Source organism: Epinephelus lanceolatus, chromosome 16 (assembly GCF_041903045.1).
Source record: "Epinephelus lanceolatus isolate andai-2023 chromosome 16, ASM4190304v1, whole genome shotgun sequence".
Classification (NCBI taxonomy): domain Eukaryota; kingdom Metazoa; phylum Chordata; class Actinopteri; order Perciformes; family Serranidae; genus Epinephelus; species Epinephelus lanceolatus.
In genome coordinates this window covers 41,921,776-41,948,236 of record NC_135749.1, presented here as the reverse complement: position 1 = coordinate 41,948,236, position 26,461 = coordinate 41,921,776, and the positions used below count along the sequence as shown (strand labels likewise).

Genomic DNA, 26,461 nt, shown 5'->3' with positions numbered 1-26,461 from the left:
ATCTGTTGTTAAGTCTGGTAAAAGGGGCAGGGACAACTGATTTAATATGAATATCTTACTAAACATTTACCTACCCTGATTAATTGTATGTTAAAAAGGAGTGAAATGTAGGCTAACACTAGTCTGTAGCTAGCTTATTTCACTATGGACATTAAGCTAACAGGTTCATTTGTTCCACTCACAGACAGCTACCCACCTTTCTTGGAGAAAAACTGGGTCATATATTGACACCCTTTATTTTGCCTCTCCTCTCTCTCCTTTCTCTCTTTCCTTTTTTGAAAACTGGATTTTCTTTTAGTACTGGGTCAGGGTTGTCAACTTTTCAAAAAATCTTGGAGTGAGATTCAGCGGGGCCGACCACAATTTCGTTGTTTAAGCCGACAAATAAATTTTTTGTTTGTCAACTGATCTGGTAGATGAGATCCTGATCCCCCGCATCCTAACGGATTTTTGGGGCGCCTGCTGGAGATGGATAGGGTCTAATACCTTGCATACAAATACCATACAGAGAGAGAAAATTGTGGTATAGTGGGGGTCTGGGGGTCCTCCCCCAGAAAATTTTGGATGTGGTAGATGTGATTTCCTGCATTCTGGTGGGTTTAGAGGTGGCATTCTGGAGATGGGCAATACCTACATACATTCAAAGCCACCCTGACTCGCAGGGCCTTCACAAGTGAACCTGCATTCAGCACAGAGTGACTGAACTAGTTAAAACCTGAAACTAGGACTTGCCTATGTGGCATATAGCCTATTACTTTATAGACACAAGACCCATTTTGGATTTAAAGCAAAATTCATGGTTGAAATGGTTGAATATATTTTGATTATGATCTAACTAAAATATTATTTTGGGAATAATAATATATTTTGTGTATTATTGTAGTCTAAAGAGCATTTCATGATATATTTCTAGACTATGCAAGTCTAAGAGTGCCTAGACCTAGGCCATTTCATTTCATTTTTGACATTTACAAAGCTCTCCAAATGCCTTTTGACATAGCTGTGGAAGTGAATTGCAAAGTCACTTTCATGCTATAGATATTTTTTCTCAGCCAGTTATATTCTCTTCTCACCTGTGAAGACCCATTCATCCTTGCTGGTCTCTGGTCCACTTTCTCCTCCCTGACCCAGCTCTTTCTATTGTGGCAATAAAGATTAAAAACATATGTGGAAAGCAAAATTTTGAAATAGAATTAAAAACAGTAGTAGTGAAATTGCTGTGGAAATGAACCTCAAAGTTACGTTTATGCTATAGATATTTTCTCTCAGCCAGTTATAATCTCCCCTCACCTGTGAAGACCCTGCATGATCATCCTTGCTGGCCTCTGGTCCACATGTGGCAATAAAGATTAAAAAAATATGTGCAAAGCAATAGTGAGCACAAGTTCTTATCAAGGAGGGGTGGGTTTATTCCTAGCATGAAACTAGCTAGCAAGGTATTTAACATAGGTAACAATAACATTAGTATTCTTGTTAACTAGCTTAACTTGATATATTGGCATCTATTAATTAGTCATCATTTAGCAAACATTATCTACATGCAACAGCATTACTCAACTTACACGGTTTGTTTGGAAGAAACTGTGCAAGGTTTTTTGCTTCTTGCTGGCTGGTTTGCTGAACATAGTTGACACAGCAGCAGCACTGCCCTGCAGCACACGTCTCGTGTGTACGATTGATTCAGAGCACAACACAACAGCTGAATGTGAGACTAGAGCTGCCCAGTCAGTGCAAATATGGACCGCAGGAAATGAATAAGTTATTCATTAACATTTTAATTTATCATTGTTGTAGCGCTAGAGTGATTCTTACATTTTTCAGTTGTATAAATGGTTAGCCCACAAACTGAGTAAAAAAAATGTTTTAACATTTCATCAGCTATGTGTGTCATATGTCTACAGCTTGGCACCTTTTCCTAAAATTTGCCGAATCTCAATAGCAATGCCTAGTCTTGAGTGAGGCTAGCTATCGATTCCAAATCCAGAAAAGAGAAAAACGTCTTAGAGGAAAATTGAGAATTTCATAGTGAGTGGACAGATTTGTTTGCTTTCACCACCAATGCTGCAAAGTACCAAATAATCATATTAGCCCACTGCAGAGTAGCTACTTTGTTGTAAGACATATTAATGGGTGCTCATTTAGACCAATTAGGAATGTTTACAGGCTTATGTAGATTAAATAGGTTGTGTTGCCATCACAATAAGGTACACATATGTATTGCAGCTCCAGACAGATTTTTAGACAGATTTTTTAAATTAATTTTCTTTCTTTCTTTCTTTCTTACAAAAATGGCTTTTTTAATTGTAAAGGTTGCTGACCCCTGACTTAGGATATTACAATATCCAAAATCTAGACCATATCCAGTCTCCCTTCAAGATATCCACATTATTTCTTTATATTGTCCATATAGTATATTTCTTTTTATTTTGGTGTGTGTGTGTGTGTGTGTGTGTGTGTGCGCGCGCGTGCGCGTGTGCTCAGAGCCTCGGTGTGACCTAGAAATGAATCGTGCTCTCTTAAAGCCAACAGGGTGACTGATGAATCATTAATGAAGTGTGAGAGCAACATGAGACAGACAAGAGGAATCACACGCATCAAAAATTGAATTTCCCCTCAGGGGGATTAATAAAGTATATAAAATTCAATTAAAATAAATTTTTAAAAAAACACCTCAGAACAGATGTGATTCAACCTGACTGCAGATCCTCGGAGGAGCCTACTGAGCCACTCTGTCTGGAAGATTTTCAGAGGAAATAACAAGACTTCTGTACATCCAATCAGCGGGCTGAATGTTCTGGAGCCCGTCCCTTATTGAGTCATATCCCGAACAGGCGTCTAGTTAAGATAGGAGACCACACTAACACCGGAACTTAATGTAATATTGTCTTCAAAATAAGAGCATGGAATTTCAAGGAATGTGAATTCATCCAGGGCAGCACGGTGGTTAGCACTGTCGCCTCACAGCAAGAGGGTTCCTGGTTCGATCCCGTTCTGTGTGAAGTTTGCATGTTCTCCCCATGTCAGCGTGGGTTTTCTCCAGGTACTCCATCTTCCTCCCACAGTCCAAAGACATGCAGATTGGGGATAGGTTAATTGGTGACTCTAAATTGTCCGTAGGTGTGAATGTGAGTGTGAATGGTTATTTGTCTCTACATGTCAGCCCTGCAATAGTATGGCGTCCTGTCCAGGGTGTACCCTGCCTCTCGCCCAATGTCAGCTGGGATAGGTCCCAGCCCCCCCGTGACCCTCAAGAGGATAAGTGGTTAGAAAATGGATGGATGAATTCATCCAACCCTCAACAGGCTGAAGGACCCTGCATCATATATGGCAATAATGCCAGGAGTATTTACATCAATTTACCTGCAGATGAGTAGACTACTTATTAAGCATTTTGTCTTTAAATAATGAGATAAAATGTTCAATATTAGTTTTCACATTATCACCTTAGAAACAACAGCATTTCACTTGTATTTGACAGTCATTGATAGTAAATGAATCACTGCAACCATGAGGAAAATAAGCTGCTGTGTCATTTTATACATTTGGATTCTACAATGAAAACTTATTTTTGCTTTGACACTTTGAGGTTATAGTTACATTTGTCTTTGTATTGTGACATAAGATTTTTCTTCTTATTAAAACATTATGATTTCTCCTCTTAAAAAACTCTTGGTATACCATAAATTGGTGTGTCTGTGTAATAACAATATTTATTTACAAAAAGATCCAGTGAAAGCATAAAGAGACACTTCTCACTGCGGATGTATTGATAGGAGGCACACTGCAGTTTTATTATAGTGCACTCTAAATAAACAAATGCACGTTAAACGTCCTATCAGCAGAGGCATAAATATGTGCCATAAATAGTGCAGGCTGTGCAGTTGTACTGGGGCCCATGAGGTGCGGGGGCCCATAGAAAGAGAATGGGCCCTCTAGCAATGTGTTGGGCCAAGAATGGGCCCCTATGATAGACTGTCACCTTGGAAATATGCTTGTGTTCAAAGATGAATTCTCATGTAATTAAAAAGTATGCCTTTTGCTATATATGGTCTGGAAAGAGGCAAATCCATCATCCATCTTATTAGAAATATGAAATGAGGATTGCTCTAAAATATATGTTGATGTTGTTCAGTGTCACGTCTGTTTGATCATGTGATGAGATGATATGTGCTCGGCAGTGTGCACTGGGGCCTATCATAACTATGCCACTGCTTATCAGGGAAGTGGTGCGAAGTGTATTTCTAACACAACAGAGGTGATGACATAGGCACAGAACTGACTGTGAAAGATGTCAACAAACCAGGTGTATAGCAATAGCCTACAATATCATTTCTATAAATATTTCAGCTCAGTTAATGAGGTTTATGTGCTGAAAAGATCCTAAAGGTAGCATTTACAGGAATAGTGTCTATGCATACACAATGAGGAAGCCTGCTGTGCAGCCCATTTAAAGACTTATCCATCTGCTAGGCTTAATGATAATGGCACATCACTCTCTCACCAAATGTCTCACCAAAGCCTTGTAAATGAGTTTTTGGCTCCAGGTTATTTTTCCACAGACTTTTACTGGATCCTTTACTTACTAGAACAGCATATCAAAGTTAATGACATAACAACATACTGCCTTACTGTAATTACACTTCTGGACATATTTGACTTATTTAATTATGTTAACTTCCTATTTAGATTTTCAAGTTTTTAACTAAATGAAGAAGTTATATGAAAGAAATTCCTTTTGGAATCATTAACTCTCTGTGGTACCGTGTTGCCTCTAGGTAACATGCCCATTTTTGGCTGTTTACACCCACACAATACATCCACAATTATGTTGCAATACAGGGCCTTAAGGAAACCAGGAGCACTGTTTATATTGCAACATAACTTTCTGGGGGCTTTAAGTTTCTTTTTGGAGCCCTCCTTGCATGGTTCAGCTCCATCAACTTTATCCACAAAATTGGTCTGAAAATGTCTTTTTCTGTCATTTTACAATCTGGAAAAAAAATCTGATTTTCAAAAATAGACAAGTAAAGTTTAATTTTGTATTGTTAAATGAACTGTATTTATGTAAGTAATTGAATATAGTTGAAATGTTGCCTTGAAGCAACACTGTACATTTATGGAATCCCACTATGACAGATTTTGTTTTTGTGTATTTAGGTTGATACTCTTCAAATTCATATCAGTCATCACAATTCTCTTTTTATGTCTATAGATTAACTTAGATATGTTTATCAATGTTAGGCTCACACAACAAATGGTGATGACATCCAGTCTGTCAGGAAAGACATACATCAGGAAACTAAATACAGCACATAGGGACTTGGGTTGGGAACCAGTAGGTCACTGGTTCAAGCTCCGAAATGTGGAGCATGGTCTGGCAGCTGGAGAGTTGCCAGTTTGCCTCTTGGACACTGCCAAGGTGCCTTAGAGCAAGGCACTGAACCCCCAACTGCTAGGGGCGCCTGTCCAAGCTATGTCCCCATTTAGTGCATAGGTCCTGTTTGTGCATGTGTGTATTTCAGGCCTGTGTGTAGATGACAGCAGAGCAAAAAACTGAATTTCCCCACAAGGATTAATAAAGTATTTTGTCTTCTTCCTCATTTATTCACTTAGTAGTCAGAGTAGTTAACATCTAAATATAGTTTATCATATAAACTATTAAATTCAATAGTTTATAATCAGTTAAAAATACCCACCATGTCTAAGTGTTGAAACTAGCCTACTTCAAGCTAATATAGAAACTGTTACCTCCACTGTGACACATGACATGCATTTATTTTGAAGGCTTGACCTAACTTCCTCTACACTCCGGTTGTATTGTTTGTAACTGACGCATCCAGCTTCAGTCTATCCAGGTTCGACCCTCCTGCCAAGCGACCGTCTGTTCCTGCGGGGGTTTTATTTGTCTGGATTTTCTTGCTAAAGCCCAAATATTTTTTTATTTGATCACTTATTTAAGGATTTATTCTGTTATTTACTGATCAAGATGGGCTGCGCTGGATTCACCTGTTCCAAACAATCCCTGTGCGCGCTCAACATCCTCTATGTTGTGAGTACCCACAACTGCAGAATGTACCATATGGATCATTATACTGCCGCTTTTATCAATAGACACAGTGTTTTATCCGTCCTGTAGATACAATGAAGGAAACGTCTTACTGTAAACGGCACACTGATGCGGTCAGACGCTGCTTTAATGAATTATTCACAGTGATATTACACACTAAGTGTACCCATCATTACAAATGATTCAGAAAGAACACCGTCTTAAAAAACAGCCTGTTGTCTTTTTTTGTGGGCCTATTGTCCAATCCAGCTTTTAAGCTTCAAATGTTATTTCTTCCCGTCGCAGTTTATGGCATTGCAGAGGACGTCCTGTCTTTGTGTGTTTGCCTGCAACCTCAGATAGCTCATCGCTCCTTTCTCAGCCTTAACTATAGGTGGGTGTATGACTGCTGCAGGTTCCAACACAATTCTACTATTTTATCATAATACAAAATCTCTCCCTGGATATGGATCCTTGCAATCATTTTAGAGGGTCACTCCGCCGATTTTATAGGTGGAGACTACTACTGAACCTGTAAAAACAGTTGTATTATGTTTTCTGCTGATTTGGAGATTTGAATGGAAAATAATTGATGATGTCATAATGATGTAATTGGTGTTATCAGTCTGCAGCAACTTCTTGAAAGCCTAATACCAAAGCAATACTAAACTGCTATAGTGTCATAATACAGGATAAGTTCACATTTTTTCAAGTACTTATATGCTCATATGGGCATTAATAGAGTTACTGGCTGCTGTAATTATTCCATACAGGCCGTGAAGAGATCCCCTCTTAAAGCACTATCAATGCCAGAGATGGAGGATACAATCCACAGATCTCCTTTTATGCAAAAATGCTTTGTAAAGTTAGTTGAAGCTAATGTGGGATTTCCAATATTTTTGCAAGCTGCTGTCTTTTTATTACAATGTTCTTTCTCGTGTTACCATCTCTCCATTGCAGCTGAGCAAGACAACATTGTCAGGAGAAACACAAAGAGGGCATTTTGTGTTAAAAATAATCTATATTTATGTAATGATAGCATTAACTCAACTTAAAATGGTGTCAGCCTGAGGACAAAGTCCTACACAGATCAGTTTTTGAAAGCCTGCACCTGCCCATACCTGTAAAGCTCATTCATTATCAATTCATTCATTAGTCATTAGCCCCTTTTACACCGCAGGAACTTTTATCATTTATCCGGGATTTTGGAAAACCTCTGCACGTTTCCACCAAAATTACCAGCGGAAAAAACTATCCCTCAACATCAAACTTTCCCTGAAAAAAGTACCTTTGCTGTTTGCTGAAGAACGCTGATTGGTGGAACACACACACTTGCAGCATTCCGCACTTCCTGGCACGGACAGCTGTTGCAAACTTTATTTCATTTCTACAAGCTTCACTTCGTTTGTATTTTGATTAAGGATGGATACCTAAACCAGGTACTTAATTAGCCCTGTGGCTAAATTATCAAAGACCTAGTATTGATAAGCGCTAACAGTATCGGTTCTTTTGTGCTGAACTCCTGCACATACACTCACATCCACACACACACATGCCTACACAACAGGGTAACCGGTGAACAGCCGAGCGGAAAACAAAGTGAGGGTAACTCACACTCTCATAAGTTGACGGCAGCTACACTCGTTACTGTAAGTGACATTAAACCTTAGTGAGTAAGAAGCCAATACTTTATCAATACATGTGTTCAGCAAGCATGAACATGTAAACATGCAGACAGTGATATTCAATATGCTCCCCAGTCTCTCATCCACTGACACTAACGTTATGTCTTACACAAGGACAACACACTAGTTCGGCTGATAGCGAATTGTTACTAATAAGCTCAAATGACAGCTGTCTGTATGTAGACTAACTTAGTTTGACACTTATCTTAAAATGCTTTTTAACTTAGCTGCTGGCTGAGACAAACAGCCCTAACTCTCTACACCAGCATGTAACCAGCCAAGCTGGCAGAGCCAAATACAGGGCACAAGCCGAATCATCTACGTCATCAGCCTGATTTGAATAAATTTTCCGAAACTTTAAGGTGCGGTGGAAACGCAAACCACAGATTACCAGGAATTCTTTCACCCAGGTACATAAATTCCTGGTAATAAAAGTTCCTGGAAATGTTGGTGGAAAGGGGGCTATTAAATCTAAGTCAAAGCCACACCCGCCCACACCCATTTATATAAGGCCCGCAACCCGACCTGCACCCCTGATGATGCCGGGATGGCGAGAACATTCAATCACTGTCACATTAGGAAACATTTTAGCATGCCCCTTCCCCCACCATAGTATCTCAAAAGGATCCTCCTTGGGTGTCTTTAGGCCCGTTTTCACTGAAGAAGTTCCTGGTACTATTTGGGGGGTAGGAACTACTACAGGAACGTCCTCTCGTTCGGCCCTCTCAACCGCCGTGTCTCCACTGAGAGAGCAGAGTACGAGGAGGGTTCCTGTAAAGTTACGGGCTCTGGATGTGACGTAATCGTTGCGCGACCATTTACCGGGGCGACGTAGGGACGCCGTTAGCTGATAGCCTTTAGCGGTGTCTGTAATAACTCACTAAATAGCCCGTGAAAAAAATATTTTTCCAGCGGATGTCTTAGTTACAACATGATTGAGCTAACTGGAGTAGATTTCCCAAAACTGAATAAATACCACACATAGCAACACAAAACTGCTTTGCTAGCTCAATCATGTTGTAACTAAGATATCCGCTGGAAAGAATATTTTTTTCACGGGCCATTTAGTGAGTTTTTTTTACATGGTGGAGGAAGCTATATGAACGAGCTAATTCTCATCTGCTGAGTTTTAAAAATGCTTTTGCTTTCTGTTGTCGTCACATCCCTCCTTGAGTATATCCATTCAGCACCAAGTAATCCCCAAGCCCCAGCCGGGAGTCTTTCGGGGCCGTTCTGAGTACCTACCCCGAGGCAGGGACTTGTTTAGCCCCTGTAAAAGTTCCGGAACTCTGTCCTTCGGGGGTGGTTCCTGTGGTGGAGACACGCACCAACGGCCCCGCCCCGTAAAATTACCCCGAAGTTCCTGCGGTGGAAACGGGCCTTTTAACTCAACGTAGGCTGCCACCTTAGTGTTGCCAGATGGGAAATGAAGGAATATTGTACTGTCGCTTTAAAATTATTGGATTTTGACCCAAACTATCATATGTACTAAAACAACTTGAAAAATCACACGCTACGACAGTGCATTTAAAAACGAAGTTATTCTATGTGCATGAAACTGCAATAACCCAAGGAATAAACACAGAGGCTCTGCCATTTAAATGAAACAGCTGCTTTATTCATTGTCACACTTAAACACACCCACACACCCAGTCAATTGCACCTCTTTGCACAGCCACTGCTTCTGTGCTCAACTATCAAAATAAAAACATCAGAACTACAAACTACATGCAGAACTACCTCAACAGGAGTAATTGAACTTTAACATTCAATTCGTTACACATGATTAGTACCACTAGTAATAATTAGGGATAGTGCCTTGCACGGGCCTCTTATCTGGGCCTGGGCCCGACCCTGGCCCGAGGGGGTGGAGCCCCAGCCTGGCCCGGCCCGACAGGTTTTCAGAATTCTCATGCCCAAACCCGAAAAAAAGCCCAACTGTTGCTGCGCACTGTTGCAGTTGCATTGCGCACAGTCACTTCAAAAAACAAAATAATCAATTAAACAGCCCCGAAAATGCTTCAAACACTTTTCTAAATAATCTTAATATTGAAAGGAAATGAAATATACCCACTTATGCCATTAAAAGTGCTTAGATAAGGTTGGAGGTCTATAACTGCACATATAGACCTCCAACCTTATCTGGGTATATTTCGTGACTGTGCGTGATGCAACTGCAGCACCTGATATTGCAAATTGTGGGTGGCAGGTCTATTAACAAATAAACACGTTTATCCAAGCCTAAGCTACAAACACGAACAAAACAAACCTTATCACAATGTTTATGAATGGGATCAGTAAAATATTGTAGCAACCCTGCAGTGGATGTTCTGTTGTAATGTCAATGTTCTGTGGGCAGGGTGCGAGAGTGACGAGGATGAGGGCTGTGTGAGTGTGCGTGCTTGTGTGTGTAGAGCGAGCTGGAGGAGAGAGCAGCAGTGCATGGTTCGAGTTAACGTTACAGCTAAGTCCTTGTTTTGTGGTTGTTTTGGCGTGGTTACGGCCAACAGTAACCTGTACTGTTCAGTAACAAATGGTGGTTTGCAGAATAACCGCGTCATCCTTCCACACGTCCTGGCGGACGCTACAATATGATGAGTGACGCGCAGCGGAGAGGGAGAGGCACAGCGGCTGCTGCGTTCAAGTGTTGCCGTTTAAATTGGTTAAACACAAACACACACCTCTCTAATTGGCATGTTAAAAAAAAAGCCTGAGCCCGGCCCGTGTCCGAGGTAATGATGTGGTAATTGGCCCGAAGCCTGGCCCTCGGGCTGTCGGGCCGTTGGGCCCCCGGGCCTCGGGCTCCAGCGCAGGGCTCTAATTAGGGATGCACCGATACCAATACTGGCATCGGGTATCGGGCTGATAAGACTGGCGGCAATAGCAAGCACACATCATGTCAGCAGTGTGGACATATTTCAAGATAAGGGACGACGACAGAAGCGGGGCAGACTGCAAGTTATGTGCTGCTAAGGTGTCCAGGGGAGGAAAGGGGAGTACGTCGTTTAATACCAACAACTTGATAAAACATCTGAAGACCCATCATAACCCTAAGTACACAGAGTTTCGGAAAAGCGAGCAAAAATGGCAAGAGACAATCCACGGGCAGTTAAAATAACAGAGGCTCTAACTCATTTTATTGCTCTGGATGACCAGCCACTGTCGGTCATAGATGATGTGGGATATAGCCATCTACTCAGCACACTTGAGCCACGTTATGAGATTCCTAGCCTCCCCTACATCATGGATGTTTTGCTGCTAAAAGTGTTTGAGGAGGCAAAAAAACACGTTAGCGGCCTGGTGCATGGAGTTTCAGCCTTCAGTTTTACAACAGACATTTGGACGAGCAGTGTCTGCCCAATGTCTTGATTGATGCGCAGTTCACTCGCCATCAAGTCACACTACATGCAAAGCTGTTCCGGACTCACACACCAGCCAAGCCTTCGCAGATGCTTTCGATAGCATGCTTCAGACCTGGGGTATTCCAAAGACGTCTGTCCACGTAGTGCTCCGAGACAACGCAAGAAATATGATAAAGTCCATGAATGAATGGCCTTTGATTTAAATAGCCTCCAGTGGTTTGTGTGTCTCTATTGGTATTTACAATGCCTTTTTGGATCCCTTTAAGGTTCTTAATTGCAACAGTTAAATTACCCAGCCCTTCGGATTCAGATGGAAGATATGTGCAACATCCCTCTCCCATTATGACGCACACTCCTCCTTGGGAAGCTGTCAATGCATCTAATGCAACACGATTATCAATGGCAAATTGACGCAACAACGCAAGCTCATTAATAGATTGAAAGCCTAAAATTGTTGCATTAGCCACTAACGCCAGGTCATGTCGTGTAAGTGCTATGAGATACTGGTTAGCATACTGTAACTCTGTATTCCAAAATATAGATTTAAAGACTAGTTGGGAGTGTGTAAAGATCTGATGATCATTTGATAAGGCATAGTATTGGCTTGACAAATCCACTGAATTCATGTTTTTTAGATGTATGTATCCCGTGACTTCAGATAGGTCTCTTTTAGATCTCTGAATTTGTGTGATTTGGAAGGAATTCAACTGGTTCCACAACATAAATTACATCATTTAAGACACAGTGCACATCTTCCTTTAAATGATGGTGATACTTCTCTCAATCCGAGATTGATGTTGATACTACATTATGAGATGGTGCGGCCTTGACTCTGGTGGCATGAATCCATTGTGGCTGGCCCTTGACCTTGATCGCCGTTCTGGTCACCAGTAGGACTTGCATCGGTGGGCCGTAGCGCACTTCTCCTTCTATGGCTTTTAGGCTGCGAACCAAAACGTAGTCTCCTGGTTGAAAAGCATGTGTGGGCTTATCAGCTGGGGAGGGAAGAGAATCTACCACATGCTGACACAAAGGAAAATAAATGTTTAACATAAGTATGTTGCATCTCTTGTAATTGGGTTAAGTCCATGGCTGGTTTCTTGTTCAACTGTACCCCTAAAGGAAAGGGACGGGCCATTAGTACTTCATGTGGTGACAAACCGGTAGTGGTGTTAGGCATTGCTCTAATTGACAAGAGGGTTAGAGGTAATACTTTAAGCCAATTCATTTGTCTAGATTGATGAATTTTCATCAGTTTGTCATTTATTGTCCTATTTGTATGTTCTACTTGTCCTAGGCTCTGCGGGTGATATGGCATGTGAAAAGTCCAATTTATTCCCAAAGCTAAGGCCAATTGCCTAGTTACTTGAGATGTAAAGGGTGTACCATTATCTGAATCAATGCCTAAAAGTATCCCATATCTTGGAATAATATGTTCCATTAAGCATTTGACTACTGTTTGTGCATTTTCTTTCCTAGTAGGAAATGCTTCAGGTCATTTGGAAAATCTGTCCACTATTACCAAAAGATATGAATAACCTTTACATTTTGGCATATGCGTAAAAATCTATTTGCAATGACTGAAAAGGTCCTTCAGGTGTGGGCAAATGGTCGTGTTTAGGCGGATTTACATGTGGATTACAACGGGCACAGATCAAACATCTCTGAATAAATCTTCTGACTTGTTTTTCCAACCCTATTGCAAAAAACAATCTCGAAATGTAGTCTGTCACTGCCTTGTAATTAACATGTGTTGCACCATGTACGTAGGAGATAAGAGAATCATATGCCAATTTGGGTAAAACTATTCATTTATCTCTAAATTTCCATAGACCATCAACATCTTTGTAGCATTCTTTTTTCTGCCACAGTCTTATTTCAGCTTCAGGAGCTTGCTTCTGAAAACTACTCAAATCATTTATAGTAAAAGGTGGGTCAGAAATTTGTACGGCAACCACCATATTATCCAGCCAAGGTGGAAATGGGGCGTTTATGGCTGCTTCCTTAGCATATTGATCAGCTAAGTTGTTGCCTTTTGCTATGTCTGAGTTTGCTTTTGAATGTGCTGTGCATTTTTCTATAGTAATTCGGGCTGGTAACATCATGGCTGACAGTAAGTTTTTTACTAACTCAGCATGTTGAATGGGTTTTCCTGCAGTTGTAACTGATTTTCCCATATTTTGCTAAAATCATGCGCAACTGAAAAAGCATATTTGGAATCTGTATAAATGGTGACTGCTTTATCTTCTGCAATTAAACATGCCCTAGTTAACGCTATCTATCACTGGTAGTCTGTAGGCTTCCGCACATTGATCTTGGTCATCCACGATTACATAACCTGATTAATGTAGTTTTATCATCGGGGCGCATGGAGGATCCGTCACAATATAAAATAAAGTTACAATTTTCTATCGGCATTTGTTGTAAATCAGTTCTTATGCTTGACGTAGAATTTATCAATTCCATGCAATCATGAGTACAGTCTTCATTTTCTTATTCTCCACCATGCAATAATGATTTCAAATGAATAGCGGGATTCATATGAGTTGTAGTTGAAATAGTGAGATTTTGGGTACCTGTTAAAATATGTTAAGAATTACTTCGTCGTTGACTTGTCATATGTTGTGTGGTTATGTTAAGAAGAATGATGTTAACGGCGCATGTCGTGTGAAGCGTCAGTGGATGTCCTAAAACTATGGTTTGTGATTTTTCCACCATTATAGCAGCTGCGACAGCTCGCAAACATGGGACCATGCCTTGAACAATCAATGGTAAAGATTTGGAGTAATGCCACTGGTCTTAACCTGTCACCATGCGTCGGAGCCAAAACAGCAGAAGCATCAAGTCCATTTTTTGCAACGTGAAGGTGAAAGGGCAGTTTGTAGTCTGGCAGTCTCAAAGCTGGTGCGGTGCAGAGGAGGTATATGATGTGGCGAAAAGCTTGTTTCATTTCATCAGTCCACTGAACATTGTCCAACGTGCCCTTTACAGTTGCTTTTCGCAAAATGGAGTCATACGTTGCATATTCTGCGAGCCATGCTCGACAATAATTCACAAGACCCAAAAAGGATAAGAGTTCTGTCTTTGTTTGAGGTCTTTTGATGTCTTTGATTGCCTTCACTCTTTCTGGTGATAGGTACCAGCAGCCATCTTTTAGCACATATCCCAGGTAGTTGACAGATGGTTGACAAAATTGGAGTTTAGCAAGGGACGCTCTGTGTCCGCCAATAGCGAGGTATGTCAGGAGGGCAAGAGAGTCTTGAATACAATCAGACTCTGTCGGTGAAGCCACCAGGATGTCGTCCACATACTGTAATTGCGTTGACGGTCTGGGTAAGGTTAATTGAGCCAGGTGCATATTAACTGCAGCAGAATACACAGCGGCAGAATCAACAAAGCCCATTGGTAATCTGCGCCACACATATTGTTCATTCTTATAAGTAAAGGCAAACAAGTCTTGTGTGTCCTCATGTACTGGAATTGAAAAATATGCCGAACAAAGATCCACTACTGTATAATATTTGGAGTCTGCTGGCAGCGCTGCTAAGATGGAGTTTTTATCAGGTACAAGTGGAGCTATGGGAAAGACTGCCTCATTAACCTTCCTTAAGTCCTGTGTGAATCGATATTTATTTGATCCGGGTTTTAAAATTGGATCTATAGGAGTGTTATTTTGTGATCGCCGCTTGACAATTACGCCTTGCTGTAACAAGCTTTCAATAACTGGTCGAATTCCATCCTCCTTTTCTTTGGACAAAGGATATTGCTTCACATACACCGGATATTTATTAGGGTTAATTTTAGCTTGGTAGGGTGTAACATTCAACAGTCCCACATGATTAGCATGCAGTGCCCATAATTCTTTGGGAACCGAAGCTAATATCGAGGGAGGTTTTAATGAAATATCTGTAATCTTTTTGACGTGAAGATGTGGTTTACTATCATTTTGTAAGATTTTGATGAAAAAATGTGACGGTTCAAGTCCATATGACCAGATAAGGTCATTTTTATTTTGATCCTTATTATCTGGAATCCTATGAAGATAAACTTTATAAGATTCTAGCAAAGGTTCAATGTCTGTGAAATCTGTGCGAACAGTACAAACAAAAGGTTCAGTGTCTTCAGAAGTGTTTTTCCATAATAACAAGAGCCCATGTGGCGATATATAAAGGCACTGGGGAATTTCTTGCATTTCAATTTAGTCAGTTTGTTTATTAGAAAATGGTGGATCGACCAGTTTCATGTTTAACATTTTAGCAGCAGCAGCATGACATGAGGCCAATTTCTTAAGTCCTTCCATGTTAAATAACTTGGATAAAAAAATCAACATTTGTCAAAATGGAGGTAGACTAATGAGATATGCCCATTGTGTGAGAAAATAGTTGATACATTGTATTTGCAGGAATAAGAAGCTCAGTCCTGTCAGATGAGCAAGAAATGGTTGCATTAAGTTTGCTCAACAAATCACGTCCCAGTAAGGACATGGGAGATGTTGTGCTCACCACAAATGAATGCTGTAATTTTATGTCTTCCAGATCCACTTGTAATGGGATAGATAAGAATTCAGTTTGTGGGACACCACTAATACCGACAGACTGGACGAATTTTTTACTCAAAGGACATTTTAAATCTTTTTGTTTTAAGCGTGAAATAGTTGCTCCAGTGTCCACTAGAAATGGAATTCTTTTTCCTTAAATTTGTAAACTTAATTGTGGTATTTCTGCAGGTTTATTAGAAATGTCAAATTGTGGAGCATTAATTATGAGTTTGATGTTACCATCCATGTCCCCCTGTCGGTATCCCTATTTATTCCATAACATATTTACTGGTCTATTTTCAGTAGGTAATTGAGATTGTTGATCATTACCTAATGTGGCCTGTTGTATGTTAGTCTGAGAGGTAAATGAAGCTCTAGGTTGTACATGAGCATAAGGTTGCCTTTGAAGTCCACCCATCATTTGATATTCCTCCTGCCTCTTTATTGTACAATCTCTAGCCCAGTGTCCTGCTCTTAAGCAATAGTGACACCTGTCTATGTCCACCATGGGTCTGCGGCTCCTTTTTCCTCGACTAAAACCTCGACCTCTTTGGGAGGGGTAGCTGTAGCCTATTTTAGGTGTAGGGGCCCCACTTTGACCTGGGCCCCCGTACATCCTATTTCCGTCCCTACCTCTCGGTGGGTTTTGTTGAAAAAGCACAGTGTTGTTATCATACATCTCAGACGTGCTTTCTGACCCTTGAAATTTAGATTTGACTATTGTAATATCTAATCTTCCCTTTATGTCAAAGATCCTTGAGAAAGTAGTCGCAGACCAGCTGTGTGATTTTCTCCAGGATAATAATTTATTTGAGGAATTTCAGTCAGGATTTAGAGTGCATCATAGCACTGAGACAGCTCTAGTTAAAATTACAAATGACCTTCTGATTGCTTCAGACAAAGGACTCGTCTCTGTTCTTGTTTTATTAGATCTTAGTGCGGCGTTTGACACAATTGACCATCAAATTCTACTGCAGAGACTGGATCACTTAATTGGCCTAAAAGGTTCAGCACTAAGCTGGTTTAAATCTTATTTATCTGATCGTTTTCAATTTGTTGACGTTCGTAATGAATCATCCTTACGTACCAAAGTTTGTTTTGGAGTTCCGCAAGGTTCTGTGCTCGGACCAATCCTATTTACTCTATATATGCTTCCTTTAGGTAACATCATTAGAAATCACTCTATAAACTTCCATTGTTATGCGGATGATACACAGTTGTATTTATCGATGAAGCCAGAAGAAAGTAATCAATTAACTAAACTCCATAACTGCCTTAAAGACATAAAAAATTGGATGAGCACCAATTTCCTGATGTTAAATTCAGACAAAACTGAAGTTATTGTTCTTGGCCCCAAACAACTCAGAGACTCTTTATCTGATGACATAGTTTCTCTAGATGGCATTGCTCTGGCCTCTAGCACTACCGTAAGAAACCTCGGAGTAATATTTGATCAAGATTTGTCTTTTAATTCTCATTTAAAGCAAACCTCATGGACTGCATTTTTTCATCTGCGTAATATTGCGAAAATTAGGCCTATCCTGACCCGAAAAGATGCAGAAAAATTGGTCCACGCTTTTGTTACCTCAAGGCTGGATTACTGTAACTCTCTATTATCAGGTAGCTCTAGTAAATCCTTAAAAACTCTCCAGCTAATTCAGAATGCAGCAGCACGTGTACTAACAGGAACTAAGAAACGAGATCATATTTCTCCTGTTTTAGCTTCTCTGCACTGGCTCCCTGTAAAATCCAGAATTGAATTTAAAATCCTACTGTTAACTTATAAAGCTCTAAATGGTCAAGCTCCGTCATATCTTAGAGAGCTCATAGTGCCATATTATCCCACCAGAACACTGCACTCTGAGAACGCAGGGTTACTCGTGGTCCCTAAAGTCTCCAAAAGCAGATCAGGAGCCAGAGCCTTCAGCTATCAGGCTCCTCTCCTGTGGAATCATCTTCCTGTTACGGTCTGGGAGGCAGACACCGTCTCCACATTTAAGACTAGACTTAAGACTTTCCTCTTTGATAAAGCTTATAGTTAGGGCTGGCTCAGGCTTGCCCTGTACCAGCCCCTAGTTAGGCTGACTTAGGCCTAGTCTGCCGGAGGACCCCCTATAATACACCGGGCTCCCTCTCTCTCCCTCTCTCTCTCTCTCTCTCTCTCTCTCTCTCTCTCTCTCTCTCTCTCTCTCTCTCTCTCTCTAACTCTCATCCTATTACTGCATCTTGCTAACTCGGCCATTCTGGATGTCACTAACTCGGCTTCTTCTCCGGAGCCTTTGTGCTCCACTGTCTCTCAGAATAACTCATACCGCAGCGGTGCCTGGACAGTGTGACGTGTGTGGTTGTGCTGCTGCCGTGGTCCTGCCAGATGCCTCCTGCTGCTGCTGCCATCATTAGTCATTAGTCATACTTCTACTGTTATTATACACATATGACTATTGTCACACAAGTATACTGTCTGATACTAATACATACTTTCAACATATTGTACCACAGTAGCCAGAACTATAACTATAATATTATTACTTTCATTAATGTTGTTGTAAGCTACTGTCATTACCTGCATCTCTCTCTCTCTCTCTCTCTCTCTCTCTCTCTCTGTCTCATTGTGTCATATGGATTACTGTTAATTTATTATGCTGATCTGTTCTGTACGACATCTATTGCACGTCTGTCCGTCCTGGAAGAGGGATCCCTCCTCAGTTGCTCTTCCTGAGGTTTCTACCGTTTTTTTTTTCCCCGTTAAAGGGTTTTTTTTTGGGGAGTTTTTCCTTATCCGCTGTGAGGGTCTTAAGGACAGAGGGATGTCGTATGCTGTAAAGCCCTGTGAGGCAAATTGTGATTTGTGATATTGGGCTTTATAAATAAAATTGAATTGAATTGAATTGAATTGTAACAATCCGACAGCATCTAATTCTCTTATCTTCTTTAGCAATGCATTTGGACTAAGTGAATAAATTTCAGGTGTGGATAACTTTAAAGTGTAAGCAGCATTTGATCTAGACCATTTAAAAACATTGATATAAAAATGGATACTCTTCCTCTTCTTTTTCTAGTTTAGCTTGTTCCTTCCACTATCTCTTAAATCTGGATGCATATTCATACATTTGTTCATTAGGTTTGCGTTTACAATTTAAAACTTGAGATATGTCTCTATCATGTGCTGCATTCTTTTTCAAAAATTCCGTCAGTTGTGTCAAGTGAGTTTCCTTATGAGTTCGATCCAACCAGGGATATTTTTTGTTTACACATGTTTCATCTTCTATCGGACCATCATATTCATAACTAAGAGTATCACATTCATCAACCAATGTCTCTACTTTAATATTGGGCATTAGGGTAGTTAAAATGTAGCGTACATCCTTTCCAGACAATGAACTGTGGAGTAGTGCCGATCTCCACCAGTTTATAAATCTGTGTGGGTTATTTAAAGGTGAAGGATCATCTTGTGTGATACGTGATATTTCTATGAGTCAATGGTTTATCCATTACTTGATCATCGAAGGTTACTAACGGTGTCATAAAATTTATGTCTGTTTCGTCCGCTTCGTTTTGTTCATTCAGTAGACAGGTAATCAGATCATGTACTTTTCCACATCTAGTTTAGATATGCTCGAAATTATGGCCTGTGTGTGTTTTTTTTCTATTAGCGCATTAAAGTCCATTTTCACGTTATTATCCCTTTGATAACGTTTGGTTGCTGACTGAAAACTATCAGTCATAACTTTGGACATTGCATTCAATTCAACATCATGTCCCTTTTATATTAAAGCTAGTATTCTTTTAAATTCTCTTGCCATGCATTCCATAACATATTTAATCTGTTCAGCAAAAAGTTGATCTTTATCTGTCTTGTATTTTCTTTCTAAAGAATCAAAAGCTTTCTGACAATTTTGCAGCCAGGCTTGAGTACACTGCTTTTGCCAAACCTTAATTTGTACAGATATATTATCAACATCAGGAAAAATAAGCGTGGGAATAATTTTGACAATATCTCTACTAGATTTCGTCTTTGCGTGCCCCGTGCCAGAATAAGCCAGTAACCAATCATATTTCTCATCTGATTCATATGCAGGAGGCTCAGTGAGTGTAGGGAGAGATTGATAAAGAGTGGCATGCTGGACAGCAGTGTGTGTTGGTTCAGGTTTCACTGTCTCTTGTGTCATGAAAGACAACTTTTTAATCTTTTTCTTTTCTATCTTCTGTACATTACCCGGCTACTGTTTACTCATCAGTTCCCAGACTTGAAATACATCACACATATAACTTTTGTCCCAATTTGGATTTGGAACTGCAGTATTGTCAATCAGATATTCACGAATTCCATCTAATTTGGATTTAGCTAAACTTCCATCTCTAGGTTATCTATTGTCTGTCCACTCAGATATATTAGAAAGGGTTCAACATTATAAAATCCTAGTTTAGTTTGCATCCATTCTCTCAGTGTCATCTGCTCAAGGGCTTTGGTTGGGATATTTTTCAAATGGGGGTTCATTTTCAGTAATTTTTTCATAGCATTATGCTCCTTTTTTGGTAAGTCCTGCTCTGATCTATTCTTAATTTGTATTGTTTTACATTGTGATGCTTTACTCCCTTTATGTCCCATGGTTAAACTTCATATGTTAATAACACAAATATACATGCATCCGCATATTGAGGAAGAACTCGTTCATAAATTGTTCGTAAACAGGAATTAACAATTTAAACATAAATTAATAATTTGTGTTGTTTTAATTTCATGGACTAGGCTTAAGTCTGCTATGTGTCAATGCTGCTCGATCGATCGAGACCAGAGTTGGGTAAGGGTTACTTTAAAAGTAATCAATGTACTTTACTGCGTTACTCTTAAAAAAGTAGCCATTTACTTTACTTTGTTACTCCCTAGTAAAGTAACTCAAGTACTTTTAAAGTATTTCCAACGTTACTCCCTGAGAAAAGTAACTCAAGCACTTTTAAAGTACTTTTGAGTATTCTACATTTCCTATTGGGCAATGGACCACAGGGCGCTAAGTTATGGACAACTTGCCCTTCACTGAGATCCAATTCTCCCATCACAGCCATCACTTTGACCAGTAGAAACACAGAACGATCTGCTGCCGTAGACAACTGTATGACAACACCCCAGCGTTTTTAATATTTCCTCTAGGGATACTACCACACAGAGTAAAAAGGGGAAATGATGGTGTGAAACAGCAGAGGCACTTTTTCAACCTGCTGAGTACTGTCATTAGCATCAAGCTAGCAAACAATGTTACATCCTTACAGAGAGACTGCAGAGGCTACCAGCTTCATTTGAAACAGACTACATTATAGACGGTCCGTCATTTATTAATCCCTCTGTATCTTTATATATTTACTTTTTATCCGCTCCCATTGTCTTTTATAAAGTTAACACATTGCGCCGTCATTTCAAACTCAACACTTCCTGAATTTCTTTCAAATTAAAAGCCCTTATAACCTCCGCTGAGAGAATCCCTCCATTTTCTAAATGGGCTTTTATTCTGAAACATTTGTAGGAACTTGGTTGTGGAGGATACAGTAGCTTAAATGTTTACGTACGGTACTTCAAATGGAGCTCCTGCCATCTGCTGATGCTTTTAGGTGACTACAACAACATTTTGGCTGGCACATGAACAGACACAGTGACTCAAATAATAGTAAAAGTAATAAAAATAGGACAAGAATAACCTGATGACATCACACACGCCTTGAAAGACAACCGGGGATAACTGGTGAGTACCATCGTGTAGTGTGTCATGTCTGTCGGCCAAGTCACGGCACGAGTTTATGACTCCACAATCGTGTAATGTGACATAGTGACTTTCAAAACGGGCAGAAAAGTCACGTAGTATGTACCAGGCATAATGCACCTCCTGAGTCTGACCTGTCTGTCAGCGAGTCCTCCTCCACCTTTTTTTAGACTCCACCCTAGACAATGGCAGCATTTCTTCTACCACGTAGTGAGCCACAAGCTTCATGACTTCTTTCAGACTGATAGGTTTAACGTTATCTCCATTATTAGAACCAAAAGACAGTCGTTGCTGTTTAAAAGTAACAGAAGTAACTGATGGCTTGTTTGAAAATGTACTCAAGTATTTGATTACTCAAACAGCAAACTACAATTCCACCAGTCACACCACAATACACGGAACATCACGTATCTGCCTATTTGGTGAACATGCCCATGTGGCAACGCTGATACACAGCAGTACAGAGCCTTTCAGAATAAATCAGTTATAAGTAATGCAAGTAATTTCTCAGAATCATCCACAGAACTACTCAGGTACTTTTTAGGTGCGCCTTAAAGGTAAGCAGAAAAGCTCCATATATGAAAGATGAAGAAAAAATTCTGTTTACCTTTAAAGGTGCACCTTGACCTTTTGTGACGCCATTGAGAGTAGGTGTTTCTGTGATGATCTGGAGAATGCAAGGATGAGGCCGATCACGGAGTTCTTTCTTAATGCACGTTTATTACGAGCTCGGATCAACATTGGCCTCATGCAGAAGCTATGTGTGATACATAAACAGAAAGAGACACGGCTTATATACTAAGATAGTAGCACATGTGCTGTTACCTACATGGTGCTTTGCCAAATTTAACTTGGCCTTCGGCCAACTAAAATTAGTCTAACTTGTCCATCTAGCATTTCTGACATCATGATCCTCAGGGGTTCTTTGGCCTAGTATCCATTGGTCAGTGAAGATGTAAAAATACATACTAACAGTGTCCCTCATGTAGTCTCTAAAGTATCTCCAGTCTCAGGCTGTGTGGAATTATAATCCTGTTGTCTCTCAACAACAGTCCATTTGCCACACTTAGCTCTGATCTGATGTGATAATATTTTGGACAGGACCCCTTGGGCCAGCCACTCTGGATGTGTTTTATCACTGTTTGTAGCTCCTTATCTTTAGCTGTGTCTTCACTCATTTGTTATTCATCTCTGGAGCTTGTGATAGTGCATCTGCTAACACTAGGTGCTTGCCTGGTATGTATATCAACTCAAAGTCATACCTTTACATTTTCATGAGGCGCTGAATCCTTGGCGACATCGTCGAGAAGACGATGATCTGTCTTGACTGTGAAGGTGGGAAGACCATAGACATAGCAATGAAATATTTCCAGTCCATAAGCCAGTCCAAGACATTCTCTCTCAATTTGAGCATATCTTGTTTCAGTCTTAGTCATGGATCTGGAAGCATAAGCAACTGGCTTCCAACCATCTCCTTCAACTTGCAGCACGACAGCTCCCAGCCTGTCCTTTGAAACATCTGTTGAAATCTTCAGTTTCTTGGTTGGATCATAATATGCAAGCACGGGGGCAGTCGTCAGTGTGGTCTTTAACGTATTCCACTATTGTTTATTTCTCGCTGTCCACTTGAATTCTGTAGAATCATGAAGTAGCTCTCTTGCTGACGTTCTCACTGACAGGTGTGGTATGAACTTTCTAATAAAGGTTATCAGCCCCATCACTCTGCTTTCTATGTCTTTTCCATTGTAGTCTTTTAGTGGCACTCTTTTCTTGATTATTTTGGGCTTTTCCTTGATAGCAACATTTCTGTCATGTTGATCAGGTTTGCTTGTGCACCTGTGTCAATCCTTAGTGCTACAATAGCTCCATTTATTGGAAGTGACAAAATCCATGTGTCTTCGTTGTCTGAGTGCCTGTCATTTTCTTCTGTGTCATTGTGCTCAGTTTCTGCATTATCACATGACACCATGCTCACAAAGAAAGTCCCACTTAGATCAGTCTCTTCAACTAGCCGCATTGATTTGGGCTTGCCTTTAGATAGATATTGTTTTGCAAAATGATTTTTTCCATTACATTTTGAGCATCTTTTGCCATACACAGGGCACTGCCGGGGCTCATGTCTGCCACCACATTGTTTGCAGGAATATGTCACATCATCTTTGTTTTTCTTTTGTGGCGTTTCCCTTTTCATCTTGTTTTCATTTACTGCAGTGACACCAGTTTCGCTGGGGGCTCTAGTTTCCCGGCGCAGCGCAGGGTGGCGAAACCTGCGCAGAGCTAGTTTCGAGCAGCGCAACCCGAGGCGCACTTAGTTTGGTAGTTTGGCAGACCGATGTGCGCTGAGATGGGTGTGGCGGCGCAGCAGGGGGAGGTTTCGACAGATGCAGCTTGGCGCAGTGATAGTTTCGTGCCAAAAGGCTTTGCCGAAGGTGCGCTAAAAGCTCGGCAGCTGAAACCAGGTCTACTGTCAGCACAGGCGGAGCGCAGGCGGAGCGCAGCCGGTGTGAGCCGAAGTTTGGCTGACCGGCAGACAGTGCGCACACGTCACCAAAACCTCACAGGCAGGTTTCCAGAATGTCAGGCACATTAACGATGCAATAAATACCCAAAAAACCACTATTTAATGCAACTATCTGCAATCAGCACATAAATGTATCTCTATATCGACTGTCCCGTCACATCTGATGTTAGATCAAAGGGGATTGGCACTGTTTGGCACGTTTGGCACGCGTAATGGAAACCCAACCTGATTTGATTAACACAGCTGCAAAATAATGAGTTCACATCCCTCTCAGCCAACCACAAACAGCCACAGCCACAGCATCAGATAGGGAGTATATATTCAGCATCTGTCACCTTAGAAAAGTCAAAAGAAAAGAAACAGAGTGAGACTGTGAGAGAGAAAGAGAGAGTGCGCGCGCGCACGAGAGAAACGCAACATTGATTTACAATTGTGGTGATCTCGCACAGTGTGCCAAACTTGCAAAATCCGCCTGGCCACACCCAGTTGGCGAAGCGCAGGTGCACTGTGCCCCTGCTTCGCCCGGTCTGCGAAACTAGAGCCCTGAATGTCTTTGCATGCTGCTGGGCTTACTCACTAGCATGGCACAGTCTCTCTGCCTCCTCAAGATTTAGTTTAGCATGTCTTAGCAGCCGTTCCCTGGTCCACTTATCATGGATTCCATACACAATTTGATCACGGGTCATAGAATCTCTCAGATCTCCACAATCACATGACTGTGCTTTCAGTTTCAAATCAGTCACAAAGCTATCAAAAGTCTCTTCTGGCTGTTGCATCCGCGAGCGGAACACGTACGTGTTCTGCGGCGAGCAGTGTGCCTGGAACTTTTGGATAACTTTGTCATACTTTTGTCTGTCATCAGGGGCTGCAAACTCGAATGTATTGAGGACATCAATGGCTTGAGGATCCGCTACTGTGAGTAGCAACGCGATTTTCCTGGCATCGGATTCAATGTCCAGTCCAATGGCAGCTGTGTACAGTTCAAACTGTTGTTTGAAAGACTGCCAGTTGCTGTCCACATTTCCCACCAGTTTCTTGAGCAAAACCGTTTCTTGACCTGTCTGTCACTCCAGGTACCATGTGTTGTTCATTTAATTTGTCAATTTTTTAATTTTTGATTTTATATACAGTACAGGCCAAAACTTTGGACACACCTTCTCATTCAATGCGTTTTCTTTATTTTCATGACTATTTACATTGTAGATTCTCACTGAAGGCATCAAAACTATGAATGAACACATGTGGAGTTATGTACTTAACAAAAAAAGGTGAAATAACTGAAAACATGTTTTATATTCTAGTTTCTTCAAAATAGCCACCCTTTGCTCTGATTACTGCTTTGCACACTCTTGGCATTCTCTCCATGAGCTTCAAGAGGTAGTCACCTGAAATGGTTTCCACTTCACAGGTGTGCCTTATCAGGGTTAATTAGTGGAATTTCTTGTTTTATCAATGGGGTTGGGACCATCAGTTGTGTTGTGCAGAAGTCAGGTTAATACACAGCCGACAGCCCTATTGGACAACTGTTAAAATTCATATTATGGCAAGAACCAATCAGCTAACTAAAGAAAAACGAGTGGCCATCATTACTTTAAGAAATGAAGGTCAGTCAGTCCGGAAAATTGCAAAAACTTTAAATGTGTCCCCAAGTGGAGTCGCAAAAACCATCAAGCGCTACAACGAAACTGGCACACATGAGGACCGACCCAGGAAAGGAAGACCAAGAGTCACCTCTGCTTCTGAGGATAAGTTCATCCGAGTCACCAGCCTCAGAAATCACAAGTTAACAGCAGCTCAGATCAGAGACCAGATGAATGCCACACAGAGTTCTAGCAGCAGACCCATCTCTAGAACAACTTTTAAGAGGAGACTGCGCGAATCAGGCCTTCATGGTCAAATAGCTGCTAGGAAACCACTGCTAAGGAGAGGCAACAAGCAGAAGAGATTTGTTTGGGCCAAGAAACACAAGGAATGGACATTAGACCAGTGGAAATCTGTGCTTTGGTCTGATGAGTCCAAATTTGAGATCTTTGGTTCCAACCGCCGTGTCTTTGTGAGACGCAGAAAAGGTGAACGGATGGATTCCACATGCCTGGTTCCCACTGTGAAGCATGGAGGAGGAGGTGTGATGGTGTGGCGGTGTTTTGCTGGTGACACTGTTGGGGATTTATTCAAAATTGAAGGCACACTGAACCAGCATGGCTACCACAGCATCCTGCAGCGACATGCCATCCCATCCGGTTTGCGTTTAGTTGGACGATCATTTATTTTTCAACAGGACAATGACCCCAAACACACCTCCAGGCTGTGTAAGGGCTATTTGACCAAGAAGAAGAGTGATGGAGTGCTGCGGCAGATGACCTGGCCTCCACAGTCACCGGACCTGAACCCAATCGAGATGGTTTGGGGTGAGCTGGACCGCAGAGTGAAGGCAAAGGGGCCAACAAGTGCTAAACACCTCTGGGAACTCCTTCAAGACTGTTGGAAAACCATTTCAGGTGACTACCTCTTGAAGCTCATGGAGAGAATGCCAAGAGTGTGCAAAGCAGTAATCAGA

At 41.0% G+C, this 26,461-nt stretch overlaps 1 protein-coding gene across 8 annotated transcripts in view; it reads left to right on the top strand.

The window, feature by feature from the left end:
- The first annotated feature begins 5,827 nt into the window (after positions 1 to 5,827).
- tspan13b (tetraspanin 13b) overlaps positions 5,828 to 26,461 on the top strand; it is a 64,604-nt gene continuing 43,970 nt past the window's right edge. For 2 of the 8 annotated variants that reach the window (XM_078176113.1, XM_033649993.2), the window contains exon 1: positions 5,828 to 6,049. In XM_078176113.1, coding sequence (XP_078032239.1) covers positions 5,987 to 6,049 — 63 coding nt within the window. In that variant the 5' untranslated portion in view covers positions 5,828 to 5,986. Of the gene's footprint in view, positions 6,050 to 6,352; positions 6,441 to 24,766; positions 24,978 to 26,461 lie in introns of all 8 variants that reach the window. The other 6 variants (XM_033649988.2, XM_033649948.2, XM_033649965.2 and 3 more) reach the window with 6 other exon arrangements.